Genomic DNA, 14,730 nt, shown 5'->3' on the forward strand with positions numbered 1-14,730 from the left:
CTTCAGCTCCGTGGAGAAGGGTCCGTCTCCTCCACGGAGCCCCTTCAGGGTGATGTTGATGGGTGCTGTCTTAACCTGCTGCATCTCTCCTGCTCCCCATCTCTCCTGTCCATCCTCGGCCCCAGTCCTGCCAAAGCTGTTTGAGCGCTGGACTGGGGAGTGGATAAAGCCAAAAAAGACTGTTTTCCTCATCCAGCCGTGCAGACCGAGCTTTGGGATGGGCACGCTGGATGCAAAAGGGTAAACTGCGCCTGTGGTTCCAGCACAGCAAGGTTTGCAGTCTGGTCCTGGGAGAGCTGCCTGTAAATGATTTTTAACAGTTTCTCGTGCTCTGTGCTAAAAGCAACATCGCGCTGTTGCTGCTTTCAACACCTCAGTTTGTGCCTGACTTTGACTCTTCAGGAGTATGTACTCAGGACTCTATTTTTAGGCAGACTTTAGTAACAGCTGGTTCCTGCTCGTCCTGTGTCTTCCATTTCTGCCTCTTTTACAAAAGCCCTAAAGCAGCTGGTAGCAGTGCGAGGTCTGAGCCGCTTCCTGCCTTGTGCCGCTCGCTTGCAAGCCTCACACTGAGGCTGTTTTTTCTTTCTTTTTTTTTTTTCCCCCCTGTGTAAGATAAAGCCACTGACCCAAGTATCCCTGAGGAAAACTGGGAATGCATCCAGCGGTTCTGTGACCAGGTGAACGCCGACATAGAAGGGTAAGGCAGACAGACGGCTCTTTGTGTTCACTCTGGGCTGTGCGTCTGGCTCTGAGCTTCTCTCATGGCTGCGGGGGGAATGGGACCTGTCAGCCACAGCGTGGGGAGCCTGGAGAGGCAGTGGGAGCGCTCGCTCGGCTCTGCTGCTCCCGAGAGTGCCTGTACAAGAACGGGTAAATAAGCTGCAGAGAGGTGTTTGCCAGCGTGGTGGAGGTTGGTGTCTAGGAACGGGCTCTGACACCCATTGCTGCAACCCACGAGGCAGCAGGTGCTGCCACTGTGCCCTCACCGGCCTCCTGGGAGACTGGCCGGGAATACCTGCTGTGGGGTTCTGCAGGGAAGCCCCGAGTGAGCTCAGCCTCGGCTTTTCCTTTCAGAGAGGTGGGAGATCTCTGCTAGGGCTTCCCCGCCTTCCAGCTGACAGTCTTGGCTCTGGGAAGGAGCAGGAACTAATTAAGCAAATGACCTGTCAAAGCTTGGTGACCATCCCTTTCTTTAGAGCAGATGCCTGTGCGTTCAGAGCCCGCAGTCTGGCACCCGTCCCCCCCGCAGCGTGTGCGCACAGCAGCAGTCAGCAGGCCGGGTCGGGCTGTGAATCAAAGCTCCTGTGACTGCAGAGAGCCAGCGCTATCCCCCTCTCCCAGCTGGCTCCCTCCGAGGGGGCAGCAGTGGGATCGCACAAGCTGCTTCAGTCCACCTCTCGCCCCTTGCGCGTGTGTGCGTACCCCAGGCCAGCGCTCTGGCAGAGGAAGGGTGTCTGACGTAGGAGGTTGTGAATCCGGCAGTTGCTCTTCTCTGCGGGGCAAAATCAGCAGCATTTGTTTTTCTTGGGAACTGGTGTGTTGTCTGACTTGCTTCTGCTACTCCCCAGCCCATCGCTTGCACCGAGGCTGCTCGCACATAAAATACAGTCACCTCAGGAGATGGAAGCTCTCCATGCTCTCACAGTAAGTGCGTTCATCCACATGCAAAGAGAGAGAGGCAGCAGTAACTTGGAAACAGAGTCTGGGGGGTAGAGACAGTGTAGCTGCCTCTTCTTTTTCTCTCAGGTATCTCTCCCTTTTAACTTTCCATTGCATAAGGAATACAGAAACCAGGGTATAATGGAGGGAGTAACTGCTGCTGTTCCTTCCCATGTCATTCCGCTGAGGTGTTTCAGTGGTCTGCAGCTCTTGCTGTTTGGCCTGTGGTCCCACCACAGGGTCAGTGGCCCAAAAGTTATTAGTGATGGGTAGAACAGAGCAGATGGTCTTAAACATGCTGCTTAAGAAGGTTGGATGAAGGAAAAATACACGTTCTTGCTGCACAACTTCCTCAGTATCTTGTATTTGTGAATGCAGTGCCAGAAAGTTCTTAGATTTAGTATTATAATGGCAAAGTTACTTTAAGAATTCCCCAAGACCTGTGTGTACAGTTTCCGTTTGGTACTGTTTTGTTTTCTGCAGGTGCTAGAGACCTGTGTGAATAACTGCGGTGAAAGATTTCACAATGAAATAGCAAAATTCAGGTTTCTGAATGAGCTGATTAAAGTGCTTTCCCCAAAGGTAGGTGGTCGTGGTTATGCTGGACATAGCAGGTAGGACATACTGTTTATTTCATGCTGGATATGAATACTTAGAATTAATCTCACATAGAAGTGGAGCAGAATGATTGTCATATATGAAAGCACAAGGACTAGATGTGAATCCCCCTGTAAAAGATGTAAGCCAGGGGCTCTTTTTGTGAAAAGCTTTTTCCTTGTGGCTTCTCCCAACTCTGCTGGGACAGTCAGAGACTCTGGAGGAGCTTGACGTTGTTCCTGTGACCCCTCAGCCTGTGGCCCTTTTGCCTCTCAGTGATTTACAGAACTCTGGTTGGGGAAGTGGCAGAGGACAGAGATGCCAGGAGCTGCCCAGAGCCTCTCCCGTGTTTTCTTATGCTCTGTCCTCAAACTCTTGTGCTCCGGCTGCTCTCCTTGCTTTCTCCTGGTGAAGATTAGCCTGGGTTTGGGTCCTGTTCATGGGGCAGGATCAGCTTAGGTAGTGGCAGGGGGGACTGGACTTCAGCAGCACTGGTGCAGCACTCGCCCCACCATCGCCTGACAGTTGGGCGTTCATGCAGCCCCTTTGGGGTCCTGCTGAGGGTGTCCTGAAAGCCGGGTAGAGGACTCCCAGCCCCCGGGCAGCGACAGCCCTGAGTCAGGGGGAGGCTGGAAGGGATCAGCTGTAGCTAACATGGAAGCTGCAAAGTCCCTTCCTGCTGCTCTGCTTCCCTGGCTCGCAATATATTCATTCAATATATTCAATCCTGCTCCCTGCTGTGGAGCACTTTGCTTCTGAGTGCAATCGCTGCCTCCTGAGAAGAGAAGCAGCCGTCAGAAATGAGAAGCTTAGCTTGAGGAGCTAAGTGAGCTGTGAGTTCAGAGTGGATGCACTGGGTCCCCTGGCAGCGCCTCTCACGATGAAAAATGGAGACCTGTTTTATCAGAGACTGCGTGATCTTTATGCCTTGCTCCTCTCTGCCTCACATAGCAGGCCTGGGACTTTAAATACCCCTCTCAGCAACTCAGTAATTGATTCTCCTTTTTAGTGGGTCCTGCACACACTTACCGCTTGTACAGGTTTCATTTTCCATCATCGCAATGGCAGAGCTGCAAAAAGCTGATTTCAGAGAAATGTTTAACTGAACAGCAAAACCTCTTCTCTCAGTCCCAGGTTTGGTACGGGTATTTCAGTGAAACAACAAAGTTTAAAGAATGTTATCACTATAGAGAGTTTTGTTTGCTGTTTTGACAAAATAGGTATCGTTTTATAAGTTTAAAATGCCTAGTGTTTTGGAGGTTTGTGTGTGGCTTTTATGACTCTTCCTGATGTTTTTATAATACATTAAAGTGAGTGCTCGTAGGCAATAATGAGAGAAATCAGAGAAAACATCCAGATGCTGAAAAAAGACAGTAACTTTCATTTCTCATTTTGTTCAGTTTTCATTTGTCTGGGTCTGGCTGAGGCCAGTGGCGGTATTTGCATTGCAGGCAGTTAAGGGAAGTATTTAAAGTCAAGCACAGAACTGTTCTCACTGAAATAAAACAACCTACTTTTGGTTTTGGAGTCAATAACTGATCAGAGAAGTTTTGAAATGGTTTAATTTTGATTGTCATATAATATTTATGTAATTATCATATGCTTAATAGCATTCCTTGTATTTACAGCCACAGCTATACACGCTATTTCCTGTACCACAAGATACACAGTTGACAACACTGTGGATAAAGTGTTAGGAATCCATCTGCTACTTGGTCTCTGCACACAGATGACTCGGGGCTAGACCCATATGCCATATCTGGCACTAATTCTTTGGTTTCAGTCTTTTTTGCCTTACTTTACTTTTTTGTTTTGTTTTGTTTTCAGTACTATGGTCAGTGGTCTTCAGAAAAAGTCAAGTCAAGAGTCACAGAAGTAATGTTCAGTTGGACAGTCTGGTTTCCTCAGGAAGTTAAAATCCGGGATGCTTATCAGATGCTGAAGAAACAAGGTTTAGTTCTGTTATTTCAGTTTCCTTTTTAGCCTTCCAAGTCACATGGTTTCAGACCACAGATATCTGTCCTCTTTAATTTGTGACTCAGCTTTTTTCGTAAAATGTTGTGTGTAAGGGAAAAAAGGACAAAGGCCACACTTACAAGGCTGTTTGTGTACGTAAGGATGCATGTAACTGTTTAAAGAGATTTACCAAATAACAGCCTTATTGAGTCAAAGATCAGGCTAGCCCTGTGGCCTCTGTTCACACAACGCTCACCACTGTTGTGCAGGGAGGAGGTACAGGACAAACTCAGAGTGATCTTTGCCCTGGAATACTCTCCCAGGATTATGAGGGATGGCTTCAGAGAGATCCTGAGCTGGATTTTTCATCCATTCAATCATATTTAATAGTCCTTAATGGTATTGTCATCCAGAAATTTGTCCAATCCCGTCTTGATATCCCAGGTAATAAGTTTCATAGCTTAACTAAGAAAATGCCATAACACTTTCCGTGGAAGTTCAGGGGAATTAGGGAATTTATTTTTAAATGCTTCCCACCAGGTTTGCTTTGTGCATCTTTGAGCGTCAAACGGCTTTGCAAGCCTTCCCCCGAGTCCTGCTGTGGAAAGGTTCCTCGCCATCACTGCCTTTCCTTTGTGCAGCTGCTGCTGCAGGCTGGGGTGCTGAGCAGGGGTGCTGGGCGCCCTCCTGCCAGGCAGCTCTTGGGGACCGCTGCCCATCCAACGCCTGTGCAGTCAGCGGCTGCTGCTGCTGCTGCAAGCGCCGGCTGGAGAGGCAGGAGGGGAGACGTCCGCAGAATCGCTGCTGACGTTAAGGGCTCCTTTGGTACTGGGCTGTGTGTGTTTGGTGCCCTGCGTTTCAGGGCAGTACTGATTGTGGCAGTCCTGCGTGCTCGGGGGTCGGTACTGGTGTGCTCCCAGTGCTCTTGCTATGGGAGAATTTTAGCAATTCACCCAGAGGGAGCTCAGCACATCTGAATTTTATTTTCTGCCCTGAAAATCTCATTTGGCCTGTTGCTTAATTCAAGGGATAAGGGGAAGTCTTTCGTCTGGGTGTGTGCTAAGGCAACTCCTTGCTTCTTCATCTCATTCTGTAAAGTTCTGAGGAGGGGTGAAGGAAATAGGTGCAAAATCCAATGCACTGTTGAGCATTGGTGTTTTAACAGCTCAGGCATCACTGAACAAATATTGTTACCCATTCCAGGGATTGTAAAAGAAGACCCCAAATTGCCAGAAGACAAAATTTTACCTCCCCCTTCTCCGAGACCTCAGAATTCTATTTTTGACACAGATGAAGAGAAATCCAAGGTAAACCTTAGGTTTTCATGCCTACCCTCCCCTCTGATTTGTATTGATGAGAAAACACGCTCAGTCATATTTTGGGAGCTTTTGCTGTTTCAGACAGAATATCTTCAGAATAATGCTAATACTTCTTGCTGTACAACAGCTAGAGAATTCTTTGATGCTTTGTCAGAAATTTTTGCTTAGTAAAAAGTGCTTAGTAAAAACCCATCAGTTTCTATTAAACTTTCCTGAGGGAGGGTTTCTCCAGGTCTTACAGAAGTTCTGCAGAGCCAGAGAGTTCCTATTCCCAAACAGCCAAACAGCGTATGCAGGCAGCTGTAAGAGGCAGCAATATAATCTGGATTAGATTATGTGACATGAGTTCACATATCTCCAGGATTATAGAAACTATTACGACACTGGGTGTCTCTCAGTATCTGCTTTTATGTGATGTGTGTCTGTAGTATAGTGCCTAGAGACTGCTGCTCACTGCTGTCCAACGCTCTCCCCTCAACAGCTCTTAGCAAGGCTTTTAAAGAGCAACCACTCTGAAGACCTGCAGGCTGCCAACCGTCTGATCAAGAGCATGATTAAAGAGGTAGGGAGCTCCTTGGGTCAGAAGCTGTGTTTGCAGTAGGAGGGGACTTGGCAATTCAGTTTTTGACAGTGGGCCCCCTATACCTGACCTCCATAGCGCCCGCCACCTTCTTGGTATGAAAGGGAACACCAAGAGGTGGTAATGGGAACCTTGCTGCGGCATCAGTCTCAGGTGAACTGTTTAAGCTGCCCCAGAGGAGGGACGATTTTCAGTATTTGTTATTCCGAAGTGACAGTGCGGGATTGTTTTGTTTTGTTTTCCTAAAATATGCCATTTCCAGGAAGAGGGAATATTTATACCCAGGAGCCTGTGTGGCCCGACACTTCCACTTCAGTGGGATCCTTGCAGTAGTACTGCATTAGCAATAGAAAGTTTCCAAAAATAAACTCAGTTCCCAAGTGGAAAAAAGCCACTTCTGTACAGAACTGCCTCTTTTCTACAAGCAATGTGTGTGTGCACATCTGGTGTGTCTTTTTTCCTTTTCCATCTGAAAGGGCACCCCAATTCTCTGCATGAATAGGAGATTTGGTCTGGTTTAATGAAACCCCTGCAGCTGTTTTGAGAGTGTCCTTCTGTATAGCAGAAGCCACCACCTCCCAACTCTAATTTTGAAGTCTTACTCGTGCCTGTGGTGAAATGAATTCTTATGCACCAGCACCCTGGCCAGGGTGCCCTGAGAAGGGCAGGAGGTTTCCACCTTCACCCTTGACAGGGAGGTGTGGTGCAGCACTGATACTGGAGCTGTTGCAGGGTGAGTCGTTACCCGCACTGCTTTGTGCCTCCTCTACCTGCAATAAGATGTTAGTAGGAAGCAACTCCCCAACAAGTGTGATCCAGAGTGACCCGGCCAAGCACGTGCACTGGTTGTATTAGCCAAATCATCATCTACTTTTATTTCATTTTTCATCAAAGGAACAAGAAAAGTCAGCTAAGGTGTCCAGAAGAGTGAATACCATCAGTGAGGTTTCCGAGAATGTTAAACGTATGGATGAATTACTGGAAAACTACAAGAGACAAGAATTGTCCAAATCTGACCAGGAGACCCTACAGGTAAATGCTCTTTTTCCTGCATAAGAGGTTCTTTTGACTGGCTATGGCTGGGAGGGCCCAGGGCAAGAGGATTCAAAGGGCAGCACGGTGCACTCAGCTTCTGTCAGAGAAAGAACATTACCACAGCAAATAGTTTCCAACATATTTGATGAATAACGGTCCCTCCCGTCAGTGTAATGGAAGCTGGAATGGAACCGTCTCCTGCTGTGCCGGTTTGAGTTTCTGTCCGGGTTAGCTGCTCTCCTTGTGGTGTCTTATGGGGAAACGGTTCTTTCTCCAGTAGTGGCGTAACACACGGGAATCCCCTGGAGCCCGAGCATGGTTAGGTGGATGTGATGAGATCTGACCAGAGCAGCTCAAAGCTGTGGGTTCTTCAGCTTGTGCTATGGTTTCTGTGATTCCCCTTTTTCTGCCCAGAGTTCACCGGTCTGCTGCTGCTTCTAAGTATCAGTGAATTGAGGAAACATTTGGTGTCACTAATAGGGCTGTCAGAAGAGCTTTATGGCCTCCAAATACCTGAAACTCCACTAGGGTGCCTACCAGACTCTCAAATTAAAAAAAAAAAACTTTAGACAACTGAATTTTTGTAGGTAAGAACTTCTCCTGTGGCTATATGTGACGGCAGAGTTTGAAGTTAGATCCCTTTGGGGAGGGCTGCTGCTGTAGATGGAAGAGACCCTACTTTCAGACTGAAAAAGTGGCTGCCTCCGTGCCTCCTCACTTCCTAAAACACTGAGGAGAGAGCCGTAAGCAGCTTTGCATTGGCTGATGGTAGTTGCAACTGACGGTTGTAATACTTCCCTCCAAGTACTGTGATTGATCTATTCACTCCTGGATACTTTTAAGTAATTACTTAAGTAATTACTTTTGAGTAATTTTACACTGATCTGTCTTACACCTGTATGCACAGAGAGGATGTGATTGCTGAGAAGATACCAGCAAAGCCTCCCTGTTCCAGTGGCTGTACTTCCAGGCCACTGTGGATTTTTAAGAGTGCAGCAACACGCAACATTGATACCCTTTCTCTGGACCTGGGCAGAAAGCGCATCTTCCTGTTCTAGACGTATCATCAATTACAGGTGGTCACGGGGACAGGGAAGTGTGAGAGTGTCTGGGATCTCCTGAGCAATGACGTGAAACATTTCCTTCCATAGACTCTGTTTCAACGCTGTGAGAAGCTCAGGCCGCTGCTCTTTCGCCTTGCCAGTGAGACAGTTGATGATGATGAGGCTCTAGGTAAGAGCCAACACTGTCCTTGGATTTCTTTGCAGTTAAGTTTGTCTACCCTTCCTTTGACAACTGGGGTGTACCCTTCCTCTGAGAGGAGGAATGCTTAGGCACATGCTACCCTGCTGGCAAAGCTTTCCACTTTCACCTTTAAACCGTGCCCACGGGAAGTGGCATCAGTCTCCTCACACTTCTCTTCAAGGAAGCTATTAATTTTCACCTGGAGCCCAAAATTAAACAGTGAATCCAGTTTCTTCCAGCTGAGGTGGTCTTCAGAGTTTTTGGAGTTCTGATGTTCAGGGAACTGAAGGCTTTTGAGGTCTTTTCTCTACAGAGCTTGAAGTTCTCCCTGTCTATCAACACAGAAGGGAGAATATTTTTTTAATTTCTTAAGTAATATACCGAGCGGGTCATATGAGCAGAATCTTTGAATTCCACAGTTGTGAAATTTAGCCCTTCCCAGAGGATTGCATTTCAGAGTCTTGTCTGTATGCCTTGAAAACCTGACCGACGTGGTGCCTCGCTGAACAGACATCTTAAACAGCAACCGTAAGAGCTCAGCTGTGCCTCAAACGTTTCATTCATACCCATGAGTGCCAGGGTTCTTCAGCTGAAGAGTGCTGGATTATAGACTCACATACACTCAGAAAACTTGCGGAGAACAACAAAGTGCATAAGAGATGGCAGGAACTGTAAGTACTTTAGAGACAGGATCAGATTTCAAAGTGATCTTGATAAATGAGAGAGAGGCCTGAAAGCAGCAGATATATGTGCAAAATGCTGCACTTCAGAACATGGAATGAAAAACTAGCCAGGATCTTAAGGCAGATTGCCCCACACTTTGCTGCAGGCAGGTCCTTAGATGCACTGTACCTTTCTGATGAGCAGTTTGGAGCGTGCCGTGGAACTGACCCACGTGTTAGAACATTAATATTTTGTTTCTTCTCGTTTTCCAGCTGAGATACTGCAGGCCAACGACAAGCTCACACAGGCGCTCGGACAGTACAGGCAGGTTGTAGCCAGCCATGAAAATGGTGGTGGAGGAGGAGGTTCAGCCACCAGCTCTGCTGATGCACCAGGTAAAGAGCATCCTGCAGCATTCCACGGCAGCTCTGCTCCTGCATGTCATGTATGAGTGGAGTTTGGCAGGGAAGTGCTTCTCGGAGAATAAATGTGGAGAAAAATCCTATAACACAGGAAAAGTATTATGTAGCCATCATTTTCTTTTACATACGGTTGATAGAAAATATTCCTGAAGTTCTTCACCTATGAGTCCTTTCGGGCAAGCCTGTACCCATAAATACACTGTTCCTTTCAGGAGGTTTCTCTCTAACTCTTTCCGCTATTTCCAAAGCATGCCGGACAGCCCCAAGACGCATGAAGAGCTATACACTGATTGACTTCTCCGAACTGGAGGCGACATCCCAGTCTCCTACAGACCAATTTGCAAACATAACCGCCGTCTCCCAGGACAGCAGCACAACCTCTATCTGTCTGCTCGAGGAGGAGTTAAAATCATTAGGTTTGTATGTGCAATTCAGTACAGTGTTACCCCTGTTACTAGGGTTCGTGGTGTGTAATAAAGATAGGAGGACTTTGACTTTAATGTTGGTCCTAAGAGAAAGTAGACCCTTTCAGCCAGTCATAAGTTTTCAAGAATGTAGTTTCTTTAATGGTGTTAGACTGTAGTCAAACTGCTGTTGACAACAAAGGAAGAACCTATGGAAAACCCTTGTTTTCTGTAATTGATCAGTGGCATTTTGGCTTTTCTTAGGTCTCAGCAACTCTCCTGTTGTACAGAAACCACCACCTGATTTTGGCTTAGCAGAGGTGAGTGAGCCTCAGGTATGTTAGTCAGTAAGGTACGAAGGACAAAAATCAGACAGGATTCTTGATCTCCTAGCTTTCTCTGGCAGCCTTTTTTAATGCCACTCTATTCTGAAGGGAAACTGGAATCCTCCTGCTCTGCAATTAATTTCTCAGTTGCAGTTTGCAACCAGATTACTCATATTTATTTCTACTTTAAGTAGTGTTATTAAAAAATGAGACTATTTCAGTGGAACAGGTCTGATTTTTGCTGGTGTTCTATAGCATGAACCAGAAGTGCCTTATTTTTCAGACTGCTGTACACAACGGATATAGTGAAAGCGAAAGTGCTGTTCAAACACTGGGACTGCAGGAGGGCTGGGAAGACAGCTGTTCAGAGAAGAATGAATTTCAGGACCTGGTCGATCAGCTCTCTCCACCACCCAGGACCAAGACATTCTCTTTGTAAGCAAACTCTGCATAATACAGTCTGACTTTGGAGATGAGGAATACTGTTTTACAGCAGGGAGGTTTAGGAAAACCTTTCAGCTACAACTGGTTAGTGACGGCAAGCTATCGGTCCGCGCGTTGGCTCTTAAGCAGCAGTTATGCACCTGTTAATTGTGTAATTGCACACTAGGGTCAGAAACTTGGGGAGACAAATCCCATGGCTTAGTAACAAAGTGATCTTGAGCTAAAGGAACAAAAACCTTACAGTCAGGTCTTTCTATAATAACCCGTGACTCAAAAAATACTTTCCCCAGCTTTCTTCAGGCTGTGACAAAGTAGTTTCCAGGCATTCAGTGGAAGCCCAACAGTTTGTGAACCAAATTAATCATCCACAGATCTTCAGAGCAGGTGACCATTACGATATGCTTATCCAGTCTGCCATAACACAGGCCAAAATTTTACTGGAGATTCCCAGCTTCCTGCATTGTCTTTGAGCTAGAACTTATTTTAATCTCACTGACTAGAGCTACAGAAAGCCCTGAAACGGTTTTGCGTTAGTAACAGAAATCAAAGTCTGCCTTAATGAATGCTGAAACAGCAGCTTCCTCCATATAAAATAGAGACAGTTTTCGAATTTCTCAAGAACTCAGAGAGTGTAACCTTGTACTTTCTTTACACCTAAAAGTGATGAGGGGTTGGGAACACAAAATGGACACAGCAGAAGATGGTATATGCCATGCAGTCTCCCCAGCTAATATAAGCTTTCTACATGCTTTTCTTTCCAGGGATTTATCACCAATGAAATTGCCCTTTCCAGATCTTCCAAATAGCTCAATGGCAGATACTTCATTCTCCAGCCTAGGCTACGAGCTGAAGCCTGCTGCCTCTTTGCATCCAGCTTCCCATGATGCTTCTCTAGAAAACCTTTTTGTCCCTTTAATTTCAATTACACCGAGTAAGTGCCTTGATTTCTGTGCCCCAGCTCCGCTTACTAGAGGCTTACTAGCGCTCTTCTGTGATTTTTGCAGGGGAGCAAGCCAAAGTAGCTTCATGCTGTGCAGGTTGGCTGGAGAAAAGTCATGACTGTTCTATGAAGGACTTAATGTATCTGAGGATTTGAGCAAGTGCTAGGGATCGTCCCGTGGAAATGTCCTTGTCCTCCTTACTCAGCAGTCAGGAGTTTCCTGCCCTGGCTAACCTTTGTGATGTGCTTCTAAACTGTTTGCCCTTAGCACCTTTAATCAGGCTTCAAACAGTTCTTCTCCAGAGGCTTAAAAGATATCTATGGGTGGGAGCCGTCCCGCTTCCTAAAGCAGAGCTGTTCTTTCCACCTCTGCTTTTTGATTCAACACCGTACGGCCCAGCCCTGCGACCACTTCATGGAGCGTTACCCTGGGCGCGTGGCACCCCGGTGTCTCAGAGCAGGGCACGTCCTGCTAAGAGGACTGCAGAGCCTTGGCCATCGCTACTTTTGGAAGAGGACAGGTGCAAAGACATTCTGACTTGATTGTCTTCTGACTCCAGTCTCTCAAGTGAAGGATTTACCAGGTTTTGGAAGGGCTGGATGGGGACAGTCAGGTATGGATTTATCAGGCAATGGTGATAAGGGGCTGTCTTGCGTGTGCCAAAGAGTTACATTTTGCTTTTCCCATCGTATCTCTGTTGGATTCATACCTGACATCTCTAGCCGACTGTTGAAATCTGAGCTGCTAAATCTCTAATTTAGACATTCAGATTCCTTTCTCTGCCTTAGAGGCAAAATGTAAATCACAGGCAGGTACCGTATGCTGCTTGGTCTGTGAGTTTGCTGGAGAAGTAAAAGTTTGTATGCGTGTTTCCTTTTTGTTGTTCCTTATCCCGTCTTTGCTGTTCTGCCCTCAGAAGAGAGGGGAATCCATGCTTTGTTTCCGATTCTCTTTTTGTCTCCGGCAGGCAGTATCTGTCCACTTACTGTGTACGACAGGAATGGTTTCAAGGCTATGCTCCACTTCTCCAGAGACCCGGCTCCTGGCCAACCAGATGTGCTGGTGATGGTTCTTTCCATGCTGAGCACATCAGCTCAACCAATTAAGGACATAGCGTTCCAGGCTGCAGTCCCAAAGGTGAGAAGCCTATGACGAGTAGCAGAGAGTGGGACTACTCAGAAATGTCCTGAGGAGAAGGTTTGCCATTCCTTGCTTAGCATTTGCCTTGCTCATTGGAAATTTCACGGCTTGCTTTCTGTGAACGGTGAACCTGTTGTATGGTGGTGTCTGTGGCCCCGGTGCCTGTTTCACAGAGTATATCCCTGGCCTTGAGACAACTAGACAGGGCTCCGGACATGCTGCTATTAGCCTCCTGGGCAAGGCACTCGTTCTGCCTGTGTATGTGCAGCATAGAATTGTCTATTTAGGAATACCTGCCTTTAGATGTAGGCGGTGGAAAGGCATGCTTTTCATTAAATGACAAAATCTGGCTGATGTATCTTTAACCAGCTTTTGTGGCCTGGTAATACTCCCAGCCCTTTTTCAGCGTGGACCAACAAGCATTCCCTTTGTTTTGTCTTTCAGACCATGAACATAAAGTTACAGCCAGCGTCCGGCTCTGAGCTGCCTGCCTTCAGCCCTCTTCTCCCCCCCACGGTGGTGTCCCAGGTCCTGCTGCTCTCCAATCCGCACAAGGTACGTGCGGTGATTGAGTCTGCTGGTGGAGCACTCGGAATGTCACTGTAGTGCGTGGGGTATTCGTATGAAAGACAGGGAGAGTATTATTAGTGGGGAGATGCAGGGGAGAGACAGAGCAGTTTGTGCTGTGCTGGGACATTTTTTTCCACTGAAACAGCTTTCCAGAGCTATAACCTGAAGAATCGAATGGGCAGTTGCTGCAGGGCCCTGCACGGTTCTGCTTCAGCGTACCTGCAGTGATGGCTCCTGGTGTAGACACTGCAGATGTTTGCAACTGATGGAACACGAGGCCAGACAAGCCACAAGCGATGGGTGGCAGTTCTGTTGCACTGATGAATAATAATGAGACCGAAGATGGGTGTAAGGAATCCTCTGTCACTGAGAAGGTTGGCCAGACCTGGATTGCCAGGCATGCCCTTGGGTGGCTTGCACAGGTTTCCCAGTCGCTCCTCGCATATCTTACGAGGATCCAGGTCTTGTTCCGAGCAGAGCTTCCGCATGGCTGAAGCGTTACTGTTCCCTTTCAGAGGGTGACTCACTGCAGCAGGGCTGCCAGGGGTGAGGCTGATGGGGACCCAGGAATCTGCAACCGTGACGTGCCCCTCTCTCTGTTCCTTTCTCTCATAGGATCCCATCCGACTGAGATACAAACTAGCGTTCACGCAAGGCGCGCAGCCCTTCCGTGAGGTGGGAGAGGTGACTGGCTTCCCAGAAGCAGAACTCTGGGGCAGGAGCTGAAGTTCCGCAGGCTTGGACGTTGCCATGTTGCCTTAGTGGTGGGTGGGGAAGGACTGTGTGCCAGCAATGCCGGCCTGGACTCCGTAATGGCTCCTTTCCTCGGGATCCGCCATTCCCTTCTTCCTTTTGGTTTCTGTGCGGGTGTCTGGCAGGGGGAGTGTAACCTGGCTGCTTCTGCCACGGCTTTTTTCTGATGCTGCTTTACAGGGGACGGCTGTAGAGCCCTGCAGCCCGGGACCCTTAACGCTTCTTCCATACAAGTGTTTCCTGCTGCTTTCTGGGCCAACTTTCTCTCTTCCCCATTACTTTTTCTTTTTCAATTAAAAAAAAAAAGCAAACCTATACCAACAATCAGCCCTTACGGCAGACTGCTTGGAGCCGGGGCAGGATCACACCCCTCCCCGTTTTCACCGGGGCCTGTGCGCAGGCAAGAACATGAGGAACGGTGGGAGCTGGGCTGCCTGGACCCCGGTGGATGCACTTTATAGGGAAAGGTACAAAACGGAGCGAAGAGAGTAAACAGGGGGAGGGCTTTGGGGCCGGTCTGTGAGGGGAAAAATCCTGCCCCGTACCCCCAGCTGGCCCATCCCCAGGCCCCGCAGCGCTCCGGGGGTGCCCGGGGGGTTCTCCTCAGCACAGCCGCCTCTTGCACGCGAGCTGGACGCCGTTACCGACTACGCAAACCCGCAGCGGATCCGGG

At 47.9% G+C, this 14,730-nt stretch overlaps 1 protein-coding gene across 1 annotated transcript in view; it reads left to right on the top strand.

Annotated features, from left to right (window-relative positions):
- GGA2 (golgi-associated, gamma adaptin ear containing, ARF binding protein 2) overlaps positions 1 to 14,320 on the top strand; it is a 14,616-nt gene extending 296 nt beyond the window's left edge. The window contains exons 2-17 of the mRNA XM_009320521.1: positions 616 to 700; positions 1,572 to 1,647; positions 2,146 to 2,244; positions 4,087 to 4,210; positions 5,419 to 5,522; positions 6,016 to 6,096; positions 7,009 to 7,146; positions 8,301 to 8,382; positions 9,330 to 9,452; positions 9,728 to 9,895; positions 10,148 to 10,203; positions 10,493 to 10,644; positions 11,415 to 11,584; positions 12,562 to 12,731; positions 13,179 to 13,289; positions 13,920 to 14,320. Of these exons, the coding sequence (XP_009318796.1) occupies positions 616 to 700; positions 1,572 to 1,647; positions 2,146 to 2,244; positions 4,087 to 4,210; positions 5,419 to 5,522; positions 6,016 to 6,096; positions 7,009 to 7,146; positions 8,301 to 8,382; positions 9,330 to 9,452; positions 9,728 to 9,895; positions 10,148 to 10,203; positions 10,493 to 10,644; positions 11,415 to 11,584; positions 12,562 to 12,731; positions 13,179 to 13,289; positions 13,920 to 14,030 (1,850 nt within the window). The 3' untranslated portion in view covers positions 14,031 to 14,320. The remainder of the gene's footprint in view (positions 1 to 615; positions 701 to 1,571; positions 1,648 to 2,145; positions 2,245 to 4,086; positions 4,211 to 5,418; positions 5,523 to 6,015; positions 6,097 to 7,008; positions 7,147 to 8,300; positions 8,383 to 9,329; positions 9,453 to 9,727; positions 9,896 to 10,147; positions 10,204 to 10,492; positions 10,645 to 11,414; positions 11,585 to 12,561; positions 12,732 to 13,178; positions 13,290 to 13,919) is intronic.
- Positions 14,321 to 14,730: the final 410 nt, after the last annotated feature.

The sequence above is a fragment of the Pygoscelis adeliae genome, unplaced genomic scaffold (assembly GCF_000699105.1).
Source record: "Pygoscelis adeliae isolate BGI_AS28 unplaced genomic scaffold, ASM69910v1 Scaffold173, whole genome shotgun sequence".
In the NCBI taxonomy this organism is placed as follows: domain Eukaryota; kingdom Metazoa; phylum Chordata; class Aves; order Sphenisciformes; family Spheniscidae; genus Pygoscelis; species Pygoscelis adeliae.